This window comes from Maniola hyperantus, chromosome 11 (assembly GCF_902806685.2).
Source record: "Maniola hyperantus chromosome 11, iAphHyp1.2, whole genome shotgun sequence".
In the NCBI taxonomy this organism is placed as follows: Eukaryota; Metazoa; Arthropoda; class Insecta; order Lepidoptera; family Nymphalidae; genus Maniola; species Maniola hyperantus.
The window spans coordinates 7,505,265-7,522,269 of record NC_048546.1 but is presented as its reverse complement, the minus strand read 5'-3'; the positions used below and the strand labels follow the sequence as shown (position 1 = coordinate 7,522,269).

General features: G+C 35.0%; 3 protein-coding genes across 8 annotated transcripts in view; 2 read left to right on the top strand and 1 right to left on the bottom strand.

Annotated features, from left to right (window-relative positions):
• Positions 1-17,005, bottom strand: part of sev (receptor protein-tyrosine kinase sevenless) — a 54,944-nt gene that overhangs the window by 36,611 nt on the left and 1,328 nt on the right. For 4 of the 6 annotated variants that reach the window (XM_069501650.1, XM_069501651.1, XM_034973453.2 and 1 more), the window contains exon 1: positions 2,902-3,275. The exons of 1 other annotated variant lie outside the window; for it this stretch is intronic. In XM_069501650.1, coding sequence (XP_069357751.1) covers positions 2,902-3,066 — 165 coding nt within the window. In that variant the 5' untranslated portion in view covers positions 3,067-3,275. Of the gene's footprint in view, positions 1-2,901; positions 3,276-17,005 lie in introns of those variants that run through there. One more of the 6 variants, XM_069501653.1, reaches the window with a different exon arrangement.
• The window catches only part of Hex-A (Hexokinase A), a 47,632-nt gene continuing 38,733 nt past the window's right edge, over positions 8,107-17,005 (top strand). Inside the window, exon 1 of the mRNA XM_034973438.2 lies at positions 8,107-8,567. Coding sequence (XP_034829329.1) covers positions 8,541-8,567 — 27 coding nt within the window. The 5' untranslated portion in view covers positions 8,107-8,540. The remainder of the gene's footprint in view (positions 8,568-17,005) is intronic.
• Positions 10,661-12,754, top strand: LOC138402965 (uncharacterized). The gene is made up of 2 exons (XM_069501684.1): positions 10,661-10,781; positions 10,861-12,754. Exon 2 carries the CDS (start codon positions 10,944-10,946, stop codon positions 12,081-12,083), a length of 1,140 nt encoding a protein of 379 aa, XP_069357785.1. The 5' UTR covers positions 10,661-10,781; positions 10,861-10,943; the 3' UTR covers positions 12,084-12,754.

Sequence of the window (17,005 nt, the reverse complement as noted above, 5' to 3'; positions counted from 1 at the left end):
GCATCCGTTGCGCTCGCGCGTGCGCATCGGAGCATGCCATGCGACATTAGGTCTCGATCGTTTAAACTGTGAATTGGACAGTTCGCAGGATGTGAATGTATAATATCATATGTTGCTATAACTAATAATTACCTACTAAACTACTTATTAAATGATGTCCTGATATTATAATTATGCGGAATTCGTCAATTTTTAAAAGATTAAACCATAAAATATTACTTTGGTATTTACCTTAGGTATATATTGTAGCGACATGTTGAAATGGCAATCCTACCTACATAAGTAGGTAGGTAGGCAGGGAATTCCAAGCGATGATTTTGGGATTTACTCGAGCGTGTCAGGCAAGGTAAGGTAAGTTAGTTAGATGCAGAAAAGTGTGCCTTTCATCATTTAATGATTGTTCATCATTATACTTAGATGAAAAATCTATTAATTGAATGTAGCTTAATTAAATCAAATTAAAACTATGTCTTACATAGATAATATATTGATAGACACGTAAACCACGTTTCGTATGTACATTACCTAGAATTGAGAATTTGAGATGGTTTTGCAATGCAGTTTGCTATATCGGCGGTATTAGCCACTGCTGAGTAGGTAGATTAAAATATGGGATAACTACTTAAAACCAATTTTAACAATATATAATTCAAACAATAAATAAACTCTTAATATTTTATAGCGCAAAGTTAAGAAATCCCAAAAAAGTTAACCTCAAGCTATCGCATTACTTTTTAAAACCATACAAGTGCAGGAGAACCGCGCTGGTTCCGCTCACACGCTCGCAAAAAACGTTTTCATAACGATTTTTAATAAAAAACAGATGAACTGTTATCTGTTACAGACAATGTTTCTTTTACAAGTTAGTTTTGGTAAATTTAGACCAAGAATGGAGTAGAGTCAGACGTAGTAAACACAGAGAAACAATTTTTTCATAATATTACGAGCCTAGTTTATATTTGTGAAACTTGAGTGATGTTTTAGGTATATATATTCTTAATGATAGCAATATAGTGGTGGAGTGGTGGAAATTGCAATATATATTTCTCTTGAAAATCTAACTATAAGTTTTTAGTAGGTATTACTATACCTACTAGCAGCTCAACTCGACCACACTCGATTACTTAGGTATTTTAATAGGTATCTACAACGAAATTATTTAACCCTTTTTTTGATTTCGAAAACTTATTCCTATTTTGCCTTTTATACAAATATGAGGTTTTCCCTCCAAAATTAATAAGGTTCACAGGGAATGCAGGGATATTTGTTGAGTCATTCTAACTAATCAGATTATGAAAATCCGAAGAACACTCCTATAGTCATACGTGGAACATTGGTCAAAAATTACTAAATATTATGATAAAGTAAATCTTATGATCATTATGATAAAATTCTTAGAATAAGTATTGTGCTTAATTTTATTAACAACTAGCTGAACCGCCCTGGCTTCGCTCGGGTGGAGGTTAGAAAATTGAGGGGGAGGTTGAATTAAATTTTTCTCTCCGTAAGAACCTTCCTCGTACTTCAAGGAATATTATAAAAAAAGAATTAGCGAAATCGATTCAGCGGTTCTCGAGATTTGCGATAACCAACACATTTGGTGATTCATTTTTATATTATAGAATACGCCACTACAAACACAGCTTTTACTGCATTTTAGTGTTGTCTACAGTTTACAAATTATACCCTTCTAATAGTTATATTATGTATAGAAAATACTAGATCATGGCCCCAACTTCGTCCACTTGAATTTATGATTTTGGAAATCCCGTTGAAACCCTTTTATTTTCCGATATATAAAGTAGAGGTACTGGGTAGATACGTCTGTCTCCGGGGTGAGAGCAATCTTTGTACGAAATTTTGTTAAAATCACTCAAACAAATCGGCCCTGAAAAGGTAACATACAAATAGACAGATTAACACACTTTCACATTTATAATGTTAGGATAAATGGTAGGATTATTACTATAATAATTATTGGTAAGCTGAATAAGGCAACTTTTTTGGCAGAACTTAATATTTTTATCTAATAAATAGCATATATTGAATTACAACGTATTATGGAAGAAAAATATGTTGGCACATATTTTATTTCGTGAACTGCTCCAGTTTGAAAGTATAATCCAAGGCCGTTCCATGTGTTGTGGACAATACAGTTGTAGCACGCTCCTCTATATTTAGCGATCTCGTTGATTACCGGATAATTGTCAACAATTAGTTGAGCGTTGAACTTGCACAAGCGCCGCCGCCCGTTGCGATTTGCGAACCGTTTGTTTGTACTAATGTTACATTTCGTATTATTTAAAATCCATCACGACTGTCAACTGCTTATAGGCAGAAGGCTGGTCGCATGAAATGAGAAAAACAATTTAGATTCACTATGAAATCTTTTTTCTAGTCCCAGCAATTTGAGCTGTTCATCAAAATGTTAGTTAGTCAGTTTCTCTTTTTTATAATTCATTAGGTAGGTACCTTCATTAGTTATAATAGCCCATCGTCGTATCTACCTTTAAACGCCAACTGCTGGGGTAGAATTTAATCTCTTGTAGAGATTTTCATATTCCAAGGTCTTTCTATCTCTGTATAGCCGGTAACAATGGTAATATAATAGACTTCATAGTCAAAATTGACGCAAAAGGTTTAGCTACCATCACTGCCTACAGAGTTGTTCTGAATTATCACAGACGGCTAACTAGGATTACTCGATTACGATTTTATTTTGTTTTAATTGATATCGTGTCGCAACTCGCAACTCCCGATTTTCATTCATAACCTGCAGATTAGAGATAAATAAAAATAGCTGTTTCAAAAAGGTTTAGTTAAACTGTGAAATCTTCAAACCCAACCGACTTTTTAAGAGGTTTTCAATATGATAAAAAGATCATTAGATACAAAACAGACCTGGAAAGGGCATTTTTCACTGCATCGAGCCACAGCTTCCGCTCCAAATTTCTCGGTGATGGAGCCGTAATCGCAGCCAATTGTGCGAGCGGACAAAGCCAATCCGAGTAGCGACAACACTAGCCATTTGTGCCAATTCTGCGGCGGACTCATTGTGCCCGCCATTCCCTTTGCCGATCACACAGACACACAAAACATGACTTGTTTATATAATTTCATAATGATAACATTTTTATTATTACTCGAGGATTTTTTGCAACACTTTGAGATCACTGTTTATATTTATAAATTTTCAACAGTTATCCGCACGCACGTCGGGTTAACGTTCGTAGTTTGAAAGCCCGGGAATATTTGTATGCGCGTACGCAACGAAAGCTACTGTCGCACTGAGAGCGCGCGCGCCGCCGCCCGTCGCCGCTACGAGGCCGCTACGGTTGGGCGCTACGCCTATTATCCTTTACCTGCCGAGTGCCGTGTCATACCAAAGATAATATATTAAACTTGTTTAATATATTATAATATTATTATAACTTGTTTAATATGTTTAATATATATTAAACTTGTTTAATATATTATCTGTGGTCATACTAAGTGATTTTCATTAGCTTATTGCATATTTATGAGGCTATTTGTGTAACGTGTGTGTTGACTTTACAAAAGAAAATGTTCTCTTTACCAGATTGCATGTGCAGGACCTTACAATTTGCTTGTTTAAATGTACGAACAAAATAAGAATAAGCCTTTTTGTTCGTTCTTAGCACATTGTAATAATATTTTAGCATTTAAACTAAATTTTAACTATTAAACCTGTAGTTACCTATAGTTAAACCTATAGTTAAACCCATAGTTAAACCTATAGTTAAACCTATAGTTAAACCTATAGTTAAACCTATAGTTAATAAACCTATAGTTTAACCTACAGTTAAACCTATAGTTTTACTATTAAACCTAGTTTAACTATTATTACTAGTAAAGCTATTAAGCGCGAGCGACTCGCTGTGAAAACGAACCCGGATGGGTTCGGAACTAGTCGGGCTTACGTCGACAAAACGCGTGAGTATAAGTAATATTCAGGATAATTTATATTTATAAAGTAATAATATTGTTATAATTTATTGCTCTATTTTCCTTTTTAGGGTTCCGTGTCTAGAAAGAAAAAAAGGAATCCTTAGGATCACTTCATTGTCTGTCTGTCTGTCGTGTCAGTAAAAACCCGTCAAGGGATTAAAAATCTTATAGGTTAGGTACTTCCCGTTGACCTATACCACAAGTAAAGGGAAAAATCCGAAAACAGTGAATTTCTGGTTACAGCACAATTTTTTTCATAAAAAGTTTTATTTCTTGTACGATGGTACGGAACCCTTCGTGTGCAAGTCCGACTCGCACTTTACCGGTTTCTCAGTTTCTTTTGACCGTGGACCGCTACTTTATTTAACACAAAGAGAACTTCCAATTTGTTATGTGTCGATCTTTGTAAAAAATCATGTTGTTATTATATGAATAATGAATAAAATAAATAAACTTCTTAATAAAAGTTTTTCTTTTTCAGTTCTCAGTTTCTTATTAATCCAAATGATGTTGTAAGACTAAGCGCATGTATGATGTAAGCAATGGTTTCCTGAGAGTCTATGGGAGAAGTTGGGATAGATGGCGAACATGCAATGCATAGATATACTACTTAGTTAAAGACACGACGTAGAGTGACATAGGCTACTTTTTATCCTGGAAAATTAAAGAGATACCACGGTATTTAAAAAAAAACCTAATTAAACACGAACGAAGTCGCGGCCATCAGCTAGTCGGATAGACTTTGCAGAGTGTGCTCAGCAGCAACGCTCGAACTTCACAATCTTGTTTCTCCTCCACACCACCATAGAACAGCTAAAAACCCTGAACTGAACGTTGGTCTCCTTAATATGTGATTGACATACAATCTACCCGCACGAAACCGTTTTGCTCAACGTTTTTTATACGAACCGCTAAGTTGTGGAATGCCTCACCAAAATCCGTGGCTCCTGCAACGTACCTTTAACCAAACCTTCAACAAGAGTGAATAGGCATCTTCTAGGCAAGCGCGCTCCAACCTAGACCTCATTATTGCTTTTTATCAATTGATTCATGATTGTCGTCAAGCGCAAGCCTATACGGCAATTCAGTTCTTACGAGCACGAATCTAAACTCGAACCTACAAGTACCTCAACCTCATCTACATCTTAAAACTTTAAAAAGTTTTACGATTTACCTAGGTGGCCTACATACTTGATATCATTTTGGTCCTTTGTTTATAACTATAGCAAAAAACAGCTAGGTACATATTGAAGAATGTCTTATGAAATTATAGGTAGGTACCTAGCTACAACGAATTCACAAATTTTGAGGAGTCGTCGCCACGCGCTATACATTGTACACCTCCTTAATAGGTTAGTAAAAAAAATAACACTGATTGAATTTGATAGACTTTTAATTGTAAGGATTTGTAAGTTTCGCTCAGTTAACCTCGTTGATCCTAATACAATAGTTTACGATGCCGAGTCTCAAAGCAAGGCCACGCTATAAGCCGAAGCAGCACATCTAACACCGCGTTCAATTAATTAACTACCAGACTTCCCACGCTTTAACTGCATTCCTCGCTCTCAATGATTTCATCTCTGTTTCTAAGCTGCTGAAGATGTATTGTAAGATAAAGATTCGCCTATAACATTATTATTAATAGATATAATATTATATTACCTACCCTTATTTATATACATATACCATATACCTACCCTTCTCACGAGAGGGACGTGCTCAATAGTGGGTCGGCGATGGGTTGATCATAATAGTAAGCGCAGTGTAAGTGAAACACTTCTTAAAAAATCAATTTACCTCGAATTTCAATTTTTTCAGAAACCAATACCTAGGTACCGGCATCAAAAAAATCGGTATTGCCTAATACCGGTATTGAAAAAATCCGGTGTTCGAAAGCCCTGCTAGGTAGGTACCCATACAAATATGAATGTTTGTAACTTTGTAGGTTTGTCCTTCAATCACGCCGCAAGAGAACAACGTATCGATAGTTAACGCTCGTGCTAGGCACAAATCTTTGGACACAAAACTCAAACACTAGGACGTTTCATCTCTGGAATATAAAAGAATCCAACAAGGTTTTCAAAAACCTAAATCCACGCGGACGAAGCTCGAAGGAGCAGGCAAAGTAGACTCTACATTATTGTACCCAATCCTATCTATTACATTCATTTTTTTTATGTCATAAAGTACTGACAACAGTACCTACTTTACTATTATTACAATATAGCCTATGAGAGAGGCTAATAAGAATATTATATTAACCCAAACTTATAAACTTACTAATACTTACCTAAGAATCGGTCCATTGACTTATCTTAGTTTATAGCTCTCGGACAACGGAATCGGTGCCAGTATTTATTGGAAGACAATTGTGTTCTTTTTAACACTCATGTATCGAAGATAATATAAACGTAGCCCCATCTATACGCTACATTGATGATTATGTTATCAGACATATTATCGTTTTCAATGTTGGATCGTTCATCGCTGTAATAATACTAAGTCGCACTGCGAGATGGCGCAATTGCTACATATTTACTTACATACATCATAGTTACATAAGGGTAGCATAGAGGGCGTTACGCCATACAATAATAATATCCTCTCGACCGAGATTCAGCCAAGGACTGCTAATTTCCACAAAGATGTCATCTGCGCTGGAGATATTAAATAATGCACAGGTGCCCTCTCTATTCCCTTACTCTCACAGTTCGATGGGACAGCAATCTAACACGACTGGAGAGAGATCAGGCACAGAACTACGGCTTGACGTGATCTACGAGGCACAGGAATAGCTTCCAAACTCCGAGAAAACTCCCGAGAAATTGTCAGTACCAAACTGAGAATTTCTTGATAGGAAAAACCAATAAGTACCTACCTAACGTTATTGGCCTGAAATGAAAATCGAACCCAGAACCTCGTCATCCGTAATCGAACACGCAACAGGTATCTACCTATTGTGTGGCGTAACACAACTTTAAGGCAGTTACGCCACACAATAGGCAAGTAAGTAGTAGATACCTGTCAACTAGCAATGTGACGCCATACGACTCGATGTTCATAATAGAGCTGTTTAAAAATAAATATGAGGAAAAGATGATTTAAATATGTAGGTAAGTACTAAGTACCTACCTACTTATAATTCTGTACCTATACTAAGGTATTATAAAGATTATAAAGATACTTAGAGGAAGTTTTAATGAAATCTCCGAAACTATGTAGACCTAACCTAATGATCAGATTCTTAAAATTATTTCTGATACCCCGACTAGGCTACTAAAATATTAGGATACTAGGTATATATAAGCTACTTATAAATTATTTTATCACGCGAACGAAGCCGCATAGAGAAGTCGCACAGTATTTTTTTTAAATTTCTGTCTGTATAGGTATTTGTTCGCACATCACTCTAAAGTAATTGTATGCATTTGTTATAATAATAATTTGTTATAGTAATATGGGGGAAAAACCCCTTTTTTCAAAAATAATTAGGCAACTGTTGCTTGTTACTTACGAAGAATAACGACGGCTTTAAAATTATGGACGGATTAAGATAAGCGTATTATGGTTTTAATAGGTATAATTTTTTACTTGTTAGGTACAATGTTTTATTACTTCGCATTACCTACCGCGCCCATTTTACCTAATTCCAACGATATTTTGATAAGAGAGAAATTTATTTAAAAAAATGCTATAAGCGCAAAGTTTGGATATTCACTCAAGCGGGAAATGATAATAGATAGTAGGTACCTAATCTAATTAATTAATGATTTTAATGGATCAAAAATTATAAAAACATAAAGTTTGTACGTTAGAAGTAATCTCTAGAACTACTGGACCGATTTTGAAGAAACCTACTTTATTCCTAAGTGACACAAGCTATCTGTATATTATTTTCAAAAATTAGAGATCCCTACGAAAATTGTAATAAGCTACACGTGCGAAGCTGGGGCGAGTCGGTAGTTGAAAATAAATTGCTAGTGTAGAATAGAAGATAGAGTACAAGTTAATCAGTTTTAATCATAAACGAAGATAAAATATAATAAGCCACAATAGTAAATAAGTCAATAAACTAAATGTAAACATAATTACATAAGACACGGTTAGGTATATCTACGTTCTCAAAGTCAATAGTCCATTCCTAGTTGGTACTAGTCCAAGTAACATATTAAACCGTGCCAAAGAAAATCTACCTAGCCATAGTGGAAAATAATACTTAAATATACTACCTATATGTAAAAATTGCGCTATAACACTACTCAGTTCTTTTTTGAAGACACCAGTACTGGAACAAAATATTATTGAACAACAAGTCTTGTCGAATTAATTTATTGTTTCTGCAGTAGTGGTAAATTATGTCCCCCTAAGAAAATTCAATATAACAATAATTCGTTCTTAGAGTGCCAATATAATAACGGCAATTCACGGTTATAATTTAGATAAAGATTGTTATTGTGTAAAGATAAAGGATTTTATTGACGGGAGGTTATAGAAAGACGTGTGGAAAACTTATCTATTCATTACGCTTTCAAGTGTAGTACTTAGTGCCTGTACCTACTCATCGAAGGAAAATGACTAAGGATTTAGTGGATTTCAAGGTATGTAAATATGTTAAATTGTCTTTCAATGAGAGGTGGACCGTGAACAATAGTTTCGCCACAGAGTAATTTGTCGGTATTAATACGATTATACAAGCTAATATAGGTACTTAGGTATACGTATGTATACGGTATGTAAATAGCTTTGTGAGAAAAATTTAAACAAAATTCGCAAAAAAAATTACGTAATCTTTACATGCTCATATAATATACTTACCTATATACCTCTATAATACTAGTTAAACCACAATACTTTAGATAGGTTTACTCCTTTGAAATAATACTTATGTAGCTGTTTTTCAGTCTTCGTTCACGTGGCTTTATATTTATTAAAATCCCGTAGGAATCCTATATTTTCCCAGGATAGAAAATATCCTCGTAGGTATGTATTCATCCGGGAAATACTTACTAATGGATTATCAGGAAAAACCACATTCAAATGGGTCTATCTGATTGAGCGCTACGATGCCACTACGATGCGCTACGATGATAGATTAGGGATCCTCAGTTTTCGTCGGGGCGGGGCGGGGGTTAAAATATGAAGAGATTTAAAGGGTCAGCCTATCTAGGACCTACATAATTTTTAAGTTTATTTCTAAATTAATTATATCTGTTCAGAAGTCAGAACTCAAGTAGGGTTCCGTAATCCGTAGGTACATAGGTAGGTAGGTACCTACTTGTAGCTATGCTAAGTAGTTGCTAAAAATTTTAGGCTTAAATTGCAGTTTTTTTAAACCGTCTAAGAAACCTTATAATGATTTTAAAATACCTATTTAACGAGATACTACTCAAGGGGGTAAGCCAAAATTTGTTTTTCGACTCTCAGGAGGAGCATAGTTAGTACCTTGCAAAACTTTTTTTAACCGACTTCCAAGAAGGAAGTTCACGATTCGGCGCGTGTATTTTCTAAGTTTTCTACTTTTGACCAACGTCGTGTTTTTTTTAGATATAGGTACATATGATAACATATCTACTTATATATTTACATATAAATAAGCAGCGCTTAATCTGTATGAGTTTCCTTCAATTGTAATTTTCCTGAAAGTTTTTATTGCTTTTGTGTGTAGATATTAATAGGTAAACACACTTAAACTTGGTTCATTTCTCAGATAAACTCCATTATCACTTTTATCACTGTAGTTTACAATTTCTTAATCTCCGCCTAGAGGTCGTTTCGGTTAGATGATCTTTAGCTAAGTCCGGTGAAGAACTGTCGGAAGAGAAAATAAGACAAAATAATTGGGATGTAGGTATAATAATTAGTCCTCACTAAATATTTTTCGATCTTTGAAAAATCCCGTTCGAACTCTTTGATTTTCCGGGATAAAAAGTAACCTAGGTATATGTATCCCTCTCCGGAATGTAGGTAGGTAAGCTATCTCTGTACCAAATAGATGATGCCCACGACTTCGTCCACATGAATTTAGGTTTTTAAAAATCCTTCAATATTTATATTTTTGCGAGTTCATTGGCGAGTTATTACGATCTATATTAACTGAAATTGAAACAAAAATGACGCTAATGTTTAGGATGACGTGATAAAATAAAAATAAAAGATTCCGATGAATTGAGAACAGCTCCTCCTTTTTTCGAAGTCGGTTAAAAAGGTTGCAAAAAGGTTTCTTTCAAAATAAAACTTTTCTACTGTGAATCACAAAAGAGTACTAATATTTGCACAAATTACCTCTTAATTCATCGGGGCTTCCCCTGTAATATAAGGAGTAATGACACATTCATATACAAGGCTTCCAAATAGGTAGGTAGGTGCAGACAAACTCAATACCAATTTAATTCATGCTTTGTTCAGTAGGTACACGATTTTCCCTAAGGCGGGAAAATGAGCTCATTTCTGGACTGAGAAAACCCAATAGGTACCTACCAATTACCATAGTTGTAATAGATGCGTTTCTACATAATATATAGATAGGTATGTAATATGTATATAAGTATAAATGACCGTAGGAAGCCCATTTATTTCTCTTCATTTATTTGTCTATGTCAATGTCATCACTTATCTGTCTATGATCACATAATTTGAATCTGCCGCGCATTGACCCGAGAGAGCTGTCAAGTGTCAACTGTCAGGTTGGTATTTTATTAAAAACGTTAGCTGTGCGAGTGAATTTCGAATTATAATATAAAATTAGAATTTAAAGTTTAAACAATACATAATAACAGTGAAATAATAGCTTCAATTGTTGTTTCTCTTTACAGGTAAGATAATCTTTAACAACTTATGTGTTTGGTTCTTGTAAAATGTCAGGTCGTTAATAAAACATAATCCTCTTTACAGAGCAACGCAAGATCTTTTATTTCACAAGAGTGTTTATAAACACATTATAAAACAACAATTCTATAGCTATTTTTTGCAAGAACATGGAGAAGTTAAGATTGGAATTTGTTGTAAAAAAATCGATGGATGATCCGAAATCAAATGTCATCTGCTTAACATCAATAACTAATAATAATCGTACCTTCTTAATGCCGGAAGAATTCCAACCAGCAAAACTGCACGACACATTGATAAAAACTCAAACATTTCAAAAAGTAAAAACCACACTACAAAAGAGAAATGATAGAAGACAAGTTTGGTTTACACTAACACCAGAGATATGTGGTACCTACATAGATGAAGATGGAAACATGCAGTTTAAAGGATATTTGCTAGAGGAATCAACACAAGAAACGCGGACACTGCCCTCTACTTCTGGAATTTCAGAAGAGGCTTTGACGAGAATCTTAGAGAATTTTGCTGAAAAAAAGAATTCATCGAAGTCCGACAATATAAAAAAGCTGACAGAAAGAATTGTATTAGAGAAATTCAATAATAAGATGTCAAATGTATCACAATGGATGGCTATTTTTGAATCAGAATGTATTCGTGTTGGTATAGAAGAAGACACTAAGAAAATTGAGGCCTTGAGATTATTCTTAGAAGATTCATGCCTCGATTGGTACAGTTCAAGACTCATAAAATGTACAGTAAACTCGGAATGGTCAACGTGGAAGGAAAACTTCTGTGAAACTTACGCAGACAGGGGATGGTCGCCAGTGAGATATGCAATGCTATTCAAATATAGACAAGGATCATTACTGGAATATGCTTTGAAAAAGGAAAAACTTTTATTAGAAGTTAATAAATCAATGGATAATAATACCACGTTAATTGATTTAATTGCCACCGGGCTCCCAAATTTTATTGCAGACAAAATCAATAGAACTAGCTTAAAGGAGACTAAGGATTTGTTTAATAATATCAGGGGCTTGGAACATCTAGTGAATAAAAAGAATTCGGGAATAAAAATGAAAGGTTTAGAAAATAAAATTAAAGACCGAGATGGAAGTTATAAACCATGCAGAATTTGTGAGAAAGAAAACAAAGGCAACCGTTATCACTCCGAATCTTTGTGTTGGTATAAAAACAAAAATAATGATAAACAAAAAAGAGATCAGATAAAAACAGTTAATAATTCAGAGTTAGAAACAGAATTAAATGAAATAAATCCAAAAAACTAGTGATCCCGCCATTAATCAAAATTAAATTGTTATTAAATGATTCCTTAGAAATAACAGGGATTTATGACTCTGGATCAAACGTTTCTTTAATAAATTCTAGATTACTATCTTTGAAACCTAATAACAATAATATTGCAATTGAAAATGCAAACTTAAAAACGATTAATGGCGTGAAAAAAACTAAAGGAATAGTAACATTAAAGATAAAGATTTTTGAAATGGAAAAAAAAGCTAATGTTTTTGTGATTGATGAAGAAAACTTTGATTATGACTTTTTAGTTGGTCTGGACTGCATAAAAGAATTTCATCTGATTCAAAATGAGAAGTTAGAAATTACTCAGGGTACAATCAACCTCAAAATAGATAATAATAAAGAAGAAGTAAGCCTAAAAACCAAAAGAATACCATCGGACATTTCAAATAGTAAGATTGAGGAAAATTATATTAAAAATGTGGAGGTCCTGAATAAAACTAAGGATAAATATACAATAAACTTCAATGAACATGTAGAAGAGACTAGTTTCATTATTTCTGTCAATCATCTGGATGTTCAAAAGCAGGCAGAGATAGAGGATTTAATATGCAAATATAAACCTCTTTTTGCTAAGGATAAATATGATATAGGCACTGTGAAAGGCTATGAAGCACATATTGATTTATTAATTGATAAATACTGTAGTAAAAGACCTTATAGGTGCACTATTGAAGACAAAAAAGAAATTGAACAGCAAGTATCTAAGTTATTACAGGAGAACCTAATTGAAGAGTCCTGCAGTCCTTTTGCTGCGCCAGTAACAATGGCCTATAAAAAAGAAGAGGGGAAAAGATCAAGACTATGTATAGATTTTCGTGAATTAAATAAAATTGTGGTTCCTCAAGCGCAGCCGTTTCCACTTATAGAAGACTTGATGGTAAAGACTGCAAAGTGTAAATACTTCTCAACACTAGATATAAATTCAGCCTTCTGGTCCATTCCTTTGAAGATCGAAGACAGGGAAAAAACAGCATTTGTTACCCAGGATGGGCATTACCAATGGACATGCTTACCATTCGGTTTAAAAATATCACCTGCAATTTTTCAAAGAATATTGAGTAGTATTATACGGAAACACAGACTATCAGATTTCACTGTAAACTACATTGATGATATTTTGGTATTTTCTGAGACATTTTCAGACCACATCAAGCACTTATCACTTTTGCTGGAAGCAATATTAGAAGAAGGCTTTAGATTAAAATTCTCAAAATGTAACTTTGCACAAGACTCAGTAAAATATTTGGGCCATATTATCAAGAATAATACAGTCACTCCACTGAAAGATAACTTAATTGCTATAAAGAATTTCCCTGTTCCGAAAACCCAGAAAAATGTTAGACAGTTTCTAGGGAAGATAAACTTCTATGGGAAATATGTGCCAAAAATATCAATAATATTAGATCCATTACATAATTTGTTAAGAAAAGGACAAAAATTTATTTGGTCAGGAAAATGTCAAGAGTCTTTTGAGACAATAAAAAAATTACTTTGTTCGCAACCTATTTTAGCGATCTTTGACCCTAATCTCCCGATACATATATATACAGACGCTAGTATACAAGGTATCGCTGCTGTTTTGAAGCAACCTCAACACAGTGGAGAAGAAAAACCATGTGCATATTTTTCAAGAAAATTAAATGACACACAAAAAAAGAAAAAAGCCATTTATCTAGAATGTTTAGCAATAAAGGAAGCAGTAAAATACTGGCAATACTGGCTTATAGGAAAAAGATTCAAGGTTTTCACTGATCATAAACCTTTAGAGAAAATGAACATAAAGGCAAGAACAGATGAGGAACTAGGAGACTTAACGTATTACCTATCACAGTTCAACTTTGAGATAGAATACTCTCCAGGAAAATACAATGTGGAAGCAGATAGCTTAAGCAGAAATGCAGTATTAGACCCATGGGAAAATCAAGATGAAATTTTAAAAATTATAAACTTGATTCAACTAGAGGATATACAAAATGATCAAAAAAGGAATCAAGATATAAACCAGAATAAATATAAAGTAACATTAAAAGATAACATATACTATCGTAAGGATGGGAAAAGGGAAAAGATAATACTAACTGAGGAATTTAGTAAAAAATTTATACAGAAAATACATTATATGTACTGTCATATTGGGATACAACAGATGAAAAGGAAAATTAATCCATTCTATACAGCAAAAAATTTAACATATAATATCAAAAAAATTTGTGACAACTGTGAAATCTGTATAAAAAACAAATCTAGAGGGAAATATAATTTTGGACTAATGTCTCACTTAGGTCCGGCTACTTATCCTTTTGAAATAATGTCTATAGATACTATTGGTGGATTTGGTGGCTCACGTTCTACAAAGACATATTTACACCTCCTAGTAGACCACTTTTCGAGATATGCTTATATTTTGACTTCGAAAACCCAAAATGCCAATGATTTTATAAGGTTGGTCCAAAAGGTAACACGTGAAAATAAAATTGGCTTAATTTTATCTGATCAATATCCCAGCATCAATTCAAAGGATTTTAAAAATTTCTTAGACAAAGAGAATATACCTATCATCTTTACTGCAGTGAATTCACCATTTTCTAATGGTCTGAATGAAAGATTAAATCAAACACTGACAAATAAAATAAGATGTAAGATAAATGAAAGGAAAGATAAATTAGCTTGGACAACTATTGCTCATGAATGCACAAAAAAGTATAATGAAACGGAACATACTGTAACAGGATTTTCACCAAAATATCTATTGGAAGGAAAAAATGTTGATATACTACCAGAAGAATTGAAACAAGATAAAAGCCGTAATGATTTATTGAAGGATAGAAAAACCGCATTGGAAAACACTTTAAAATCGCACAATTATAATAAACAATACTTTGACAAGAACAGGAGAACATGTGAATTAAAAGTAGGAGACTTAGTATATGTTGAAAATGGTAACCGTTTAAACAGGAAAAAACTAGATGAGTTAAAAATTGGCCCGTATGAGGTCTTAGAAAAAATTTCAACCTCAGTCTACAAAATAAATACAGGACATAAGAAGTGTGAATCAAACCTATTCCACATAACAAAATTGGTTCCAGTGTTGAATTGACGACGGCTGGGGGGGGAGATATAAATGACCGTAGGAAGCCCATTTATTTCTCTTCATTTATTTGTCTATGTCAATGTCATCACTTATCTGTCTATGATCACATAATTTGAATCTGCCGCGCATTGACCCGAGAGAGCTGTCAAGTGTCAACTGTCAGGTTGGTATTTTATTAAAAACGTTAGCTGTGCGAGTGAATTTCGAATTATAATATAAAATTAGAATTTAAAGTTTAAACAATACATAATAACAGTGAAATAATAGCTTCAATTGTTGTTTCTCTTTACAGGTAAGATAATCTTTAACAACTTATGTGTTTGGTTCTTGTAAAATGTCAGGTCGTTAATAAAACATAATCCTCTTTACAGAGCAACGCAAGATCTTTTATTTCACAAGAGTGTTTATAAACACATTATATAAGTTTAAGTACAATTACATACCTATAATAATCTAAATATTATATACTTAGCATAGATTTGTTTACTAATTGATGTAGTCCGTGAAAGCTCGAGATAGCAATCGGGGTATGAGGCGGGGCATCCATGACATCTCGACCTGTCGCGTGGGCTGTGCGGGTTGTGCGATGCGTTCCCTACCCAATTGCCATCACGACCTGTCGCGGAGGCTGTGCGGGTGTGCGGGGTCCCTCACCCCGATTGCCATCTCGACCTACGCGACAGGTCGAGAATCGAGATGGCAAATCGGGGATGGAACGCCCCGCACAGCCCCTGCGCTAAGCCGGTGAAGGCGAGCGCGGGTGACGTGTGGGGCGTCCCCCACCTCATACCTCTATTCATTGCCATCTCAGCCTGTCGCGAACTAGACATACCTCCCTAATAATATAATCGTATCTGTAGTTATCTTACAATGATATCATCCTAGTAATTCCCGGTGGCGGTTATTTGAGACGTGCTTTTACAATTGGCCACTAGACGATACCACACAATACTTATAGCTAGCGGGGGGTAACCCGCACACCCGCACGTTACCCGCGCTCGCCCGCATCAGGTTAGCGGGGGGCTGTGCGGGTGTGCGGACTGCGGAACGTTCACTCTCCGATCACCATCTTAACCTATCGCGTATATGAGCCGCAAGAGTTTGCACAACCCAAATAATTAGCGACTGCTGACGTCACTGACATATTATTAGTAGGTTTTCTTTTCGGTACGTGCGGCGCTTGCGGAGCGCTTACGCAGTGGCTACAACCTGCGCAAAGCTTGAGACTAGCTTGAGGTCATGCGGAGAACATACTTTACGAGAACACGTGCGCGGTATCACGGAACCCGTTCGACGCGCTATCGCTAACCTGCGCAGGGACACGTCGAGCCGCGCGCCGGCCGCGTCGCGCGCGATGCCACACCCACAAACGACATAATTTACAATCCTTTCACTCCACTCGTGAGGAACACTAATATTTGAATACGACTATCTATAAATTATACATATTTAAACACTTATCTATAGTATAGTATAGTCTTTTTGTATAGATTCTATATAAAAGACTTGTCTTGACTGACTTACTGACTGATTGCACTACCAACCCAGCCTAAACCGCTAAAGTAAGAAACTTACCAACAACTTTGACAGTAGGTAGGTACCTAGTCTGTCCCGCTTTCTGCGAAACTTCAGTCTAGTCACCTAGTGCGGACGTCACTAAAATGGCGACAACGCGCATTAGTAATTTGCGGGACTTATACCTACTTAATTGTAAACCACCACTTAATCATCATCATCATCATCAACCCATCGGCGCGGCGGCTCACTACTGAGCACGGGTCTCCTTTCAGAATGAGA

Excerpts from the sequence above, each read along its gene's own strand:
- LOC138402965 (XM_069501684.1), top strand. The coding sequence starts at position 10,944 with ATGGAGAAGTTAAGATTGGAATTTGTTGTAAAAAAATCGATGGATGAT.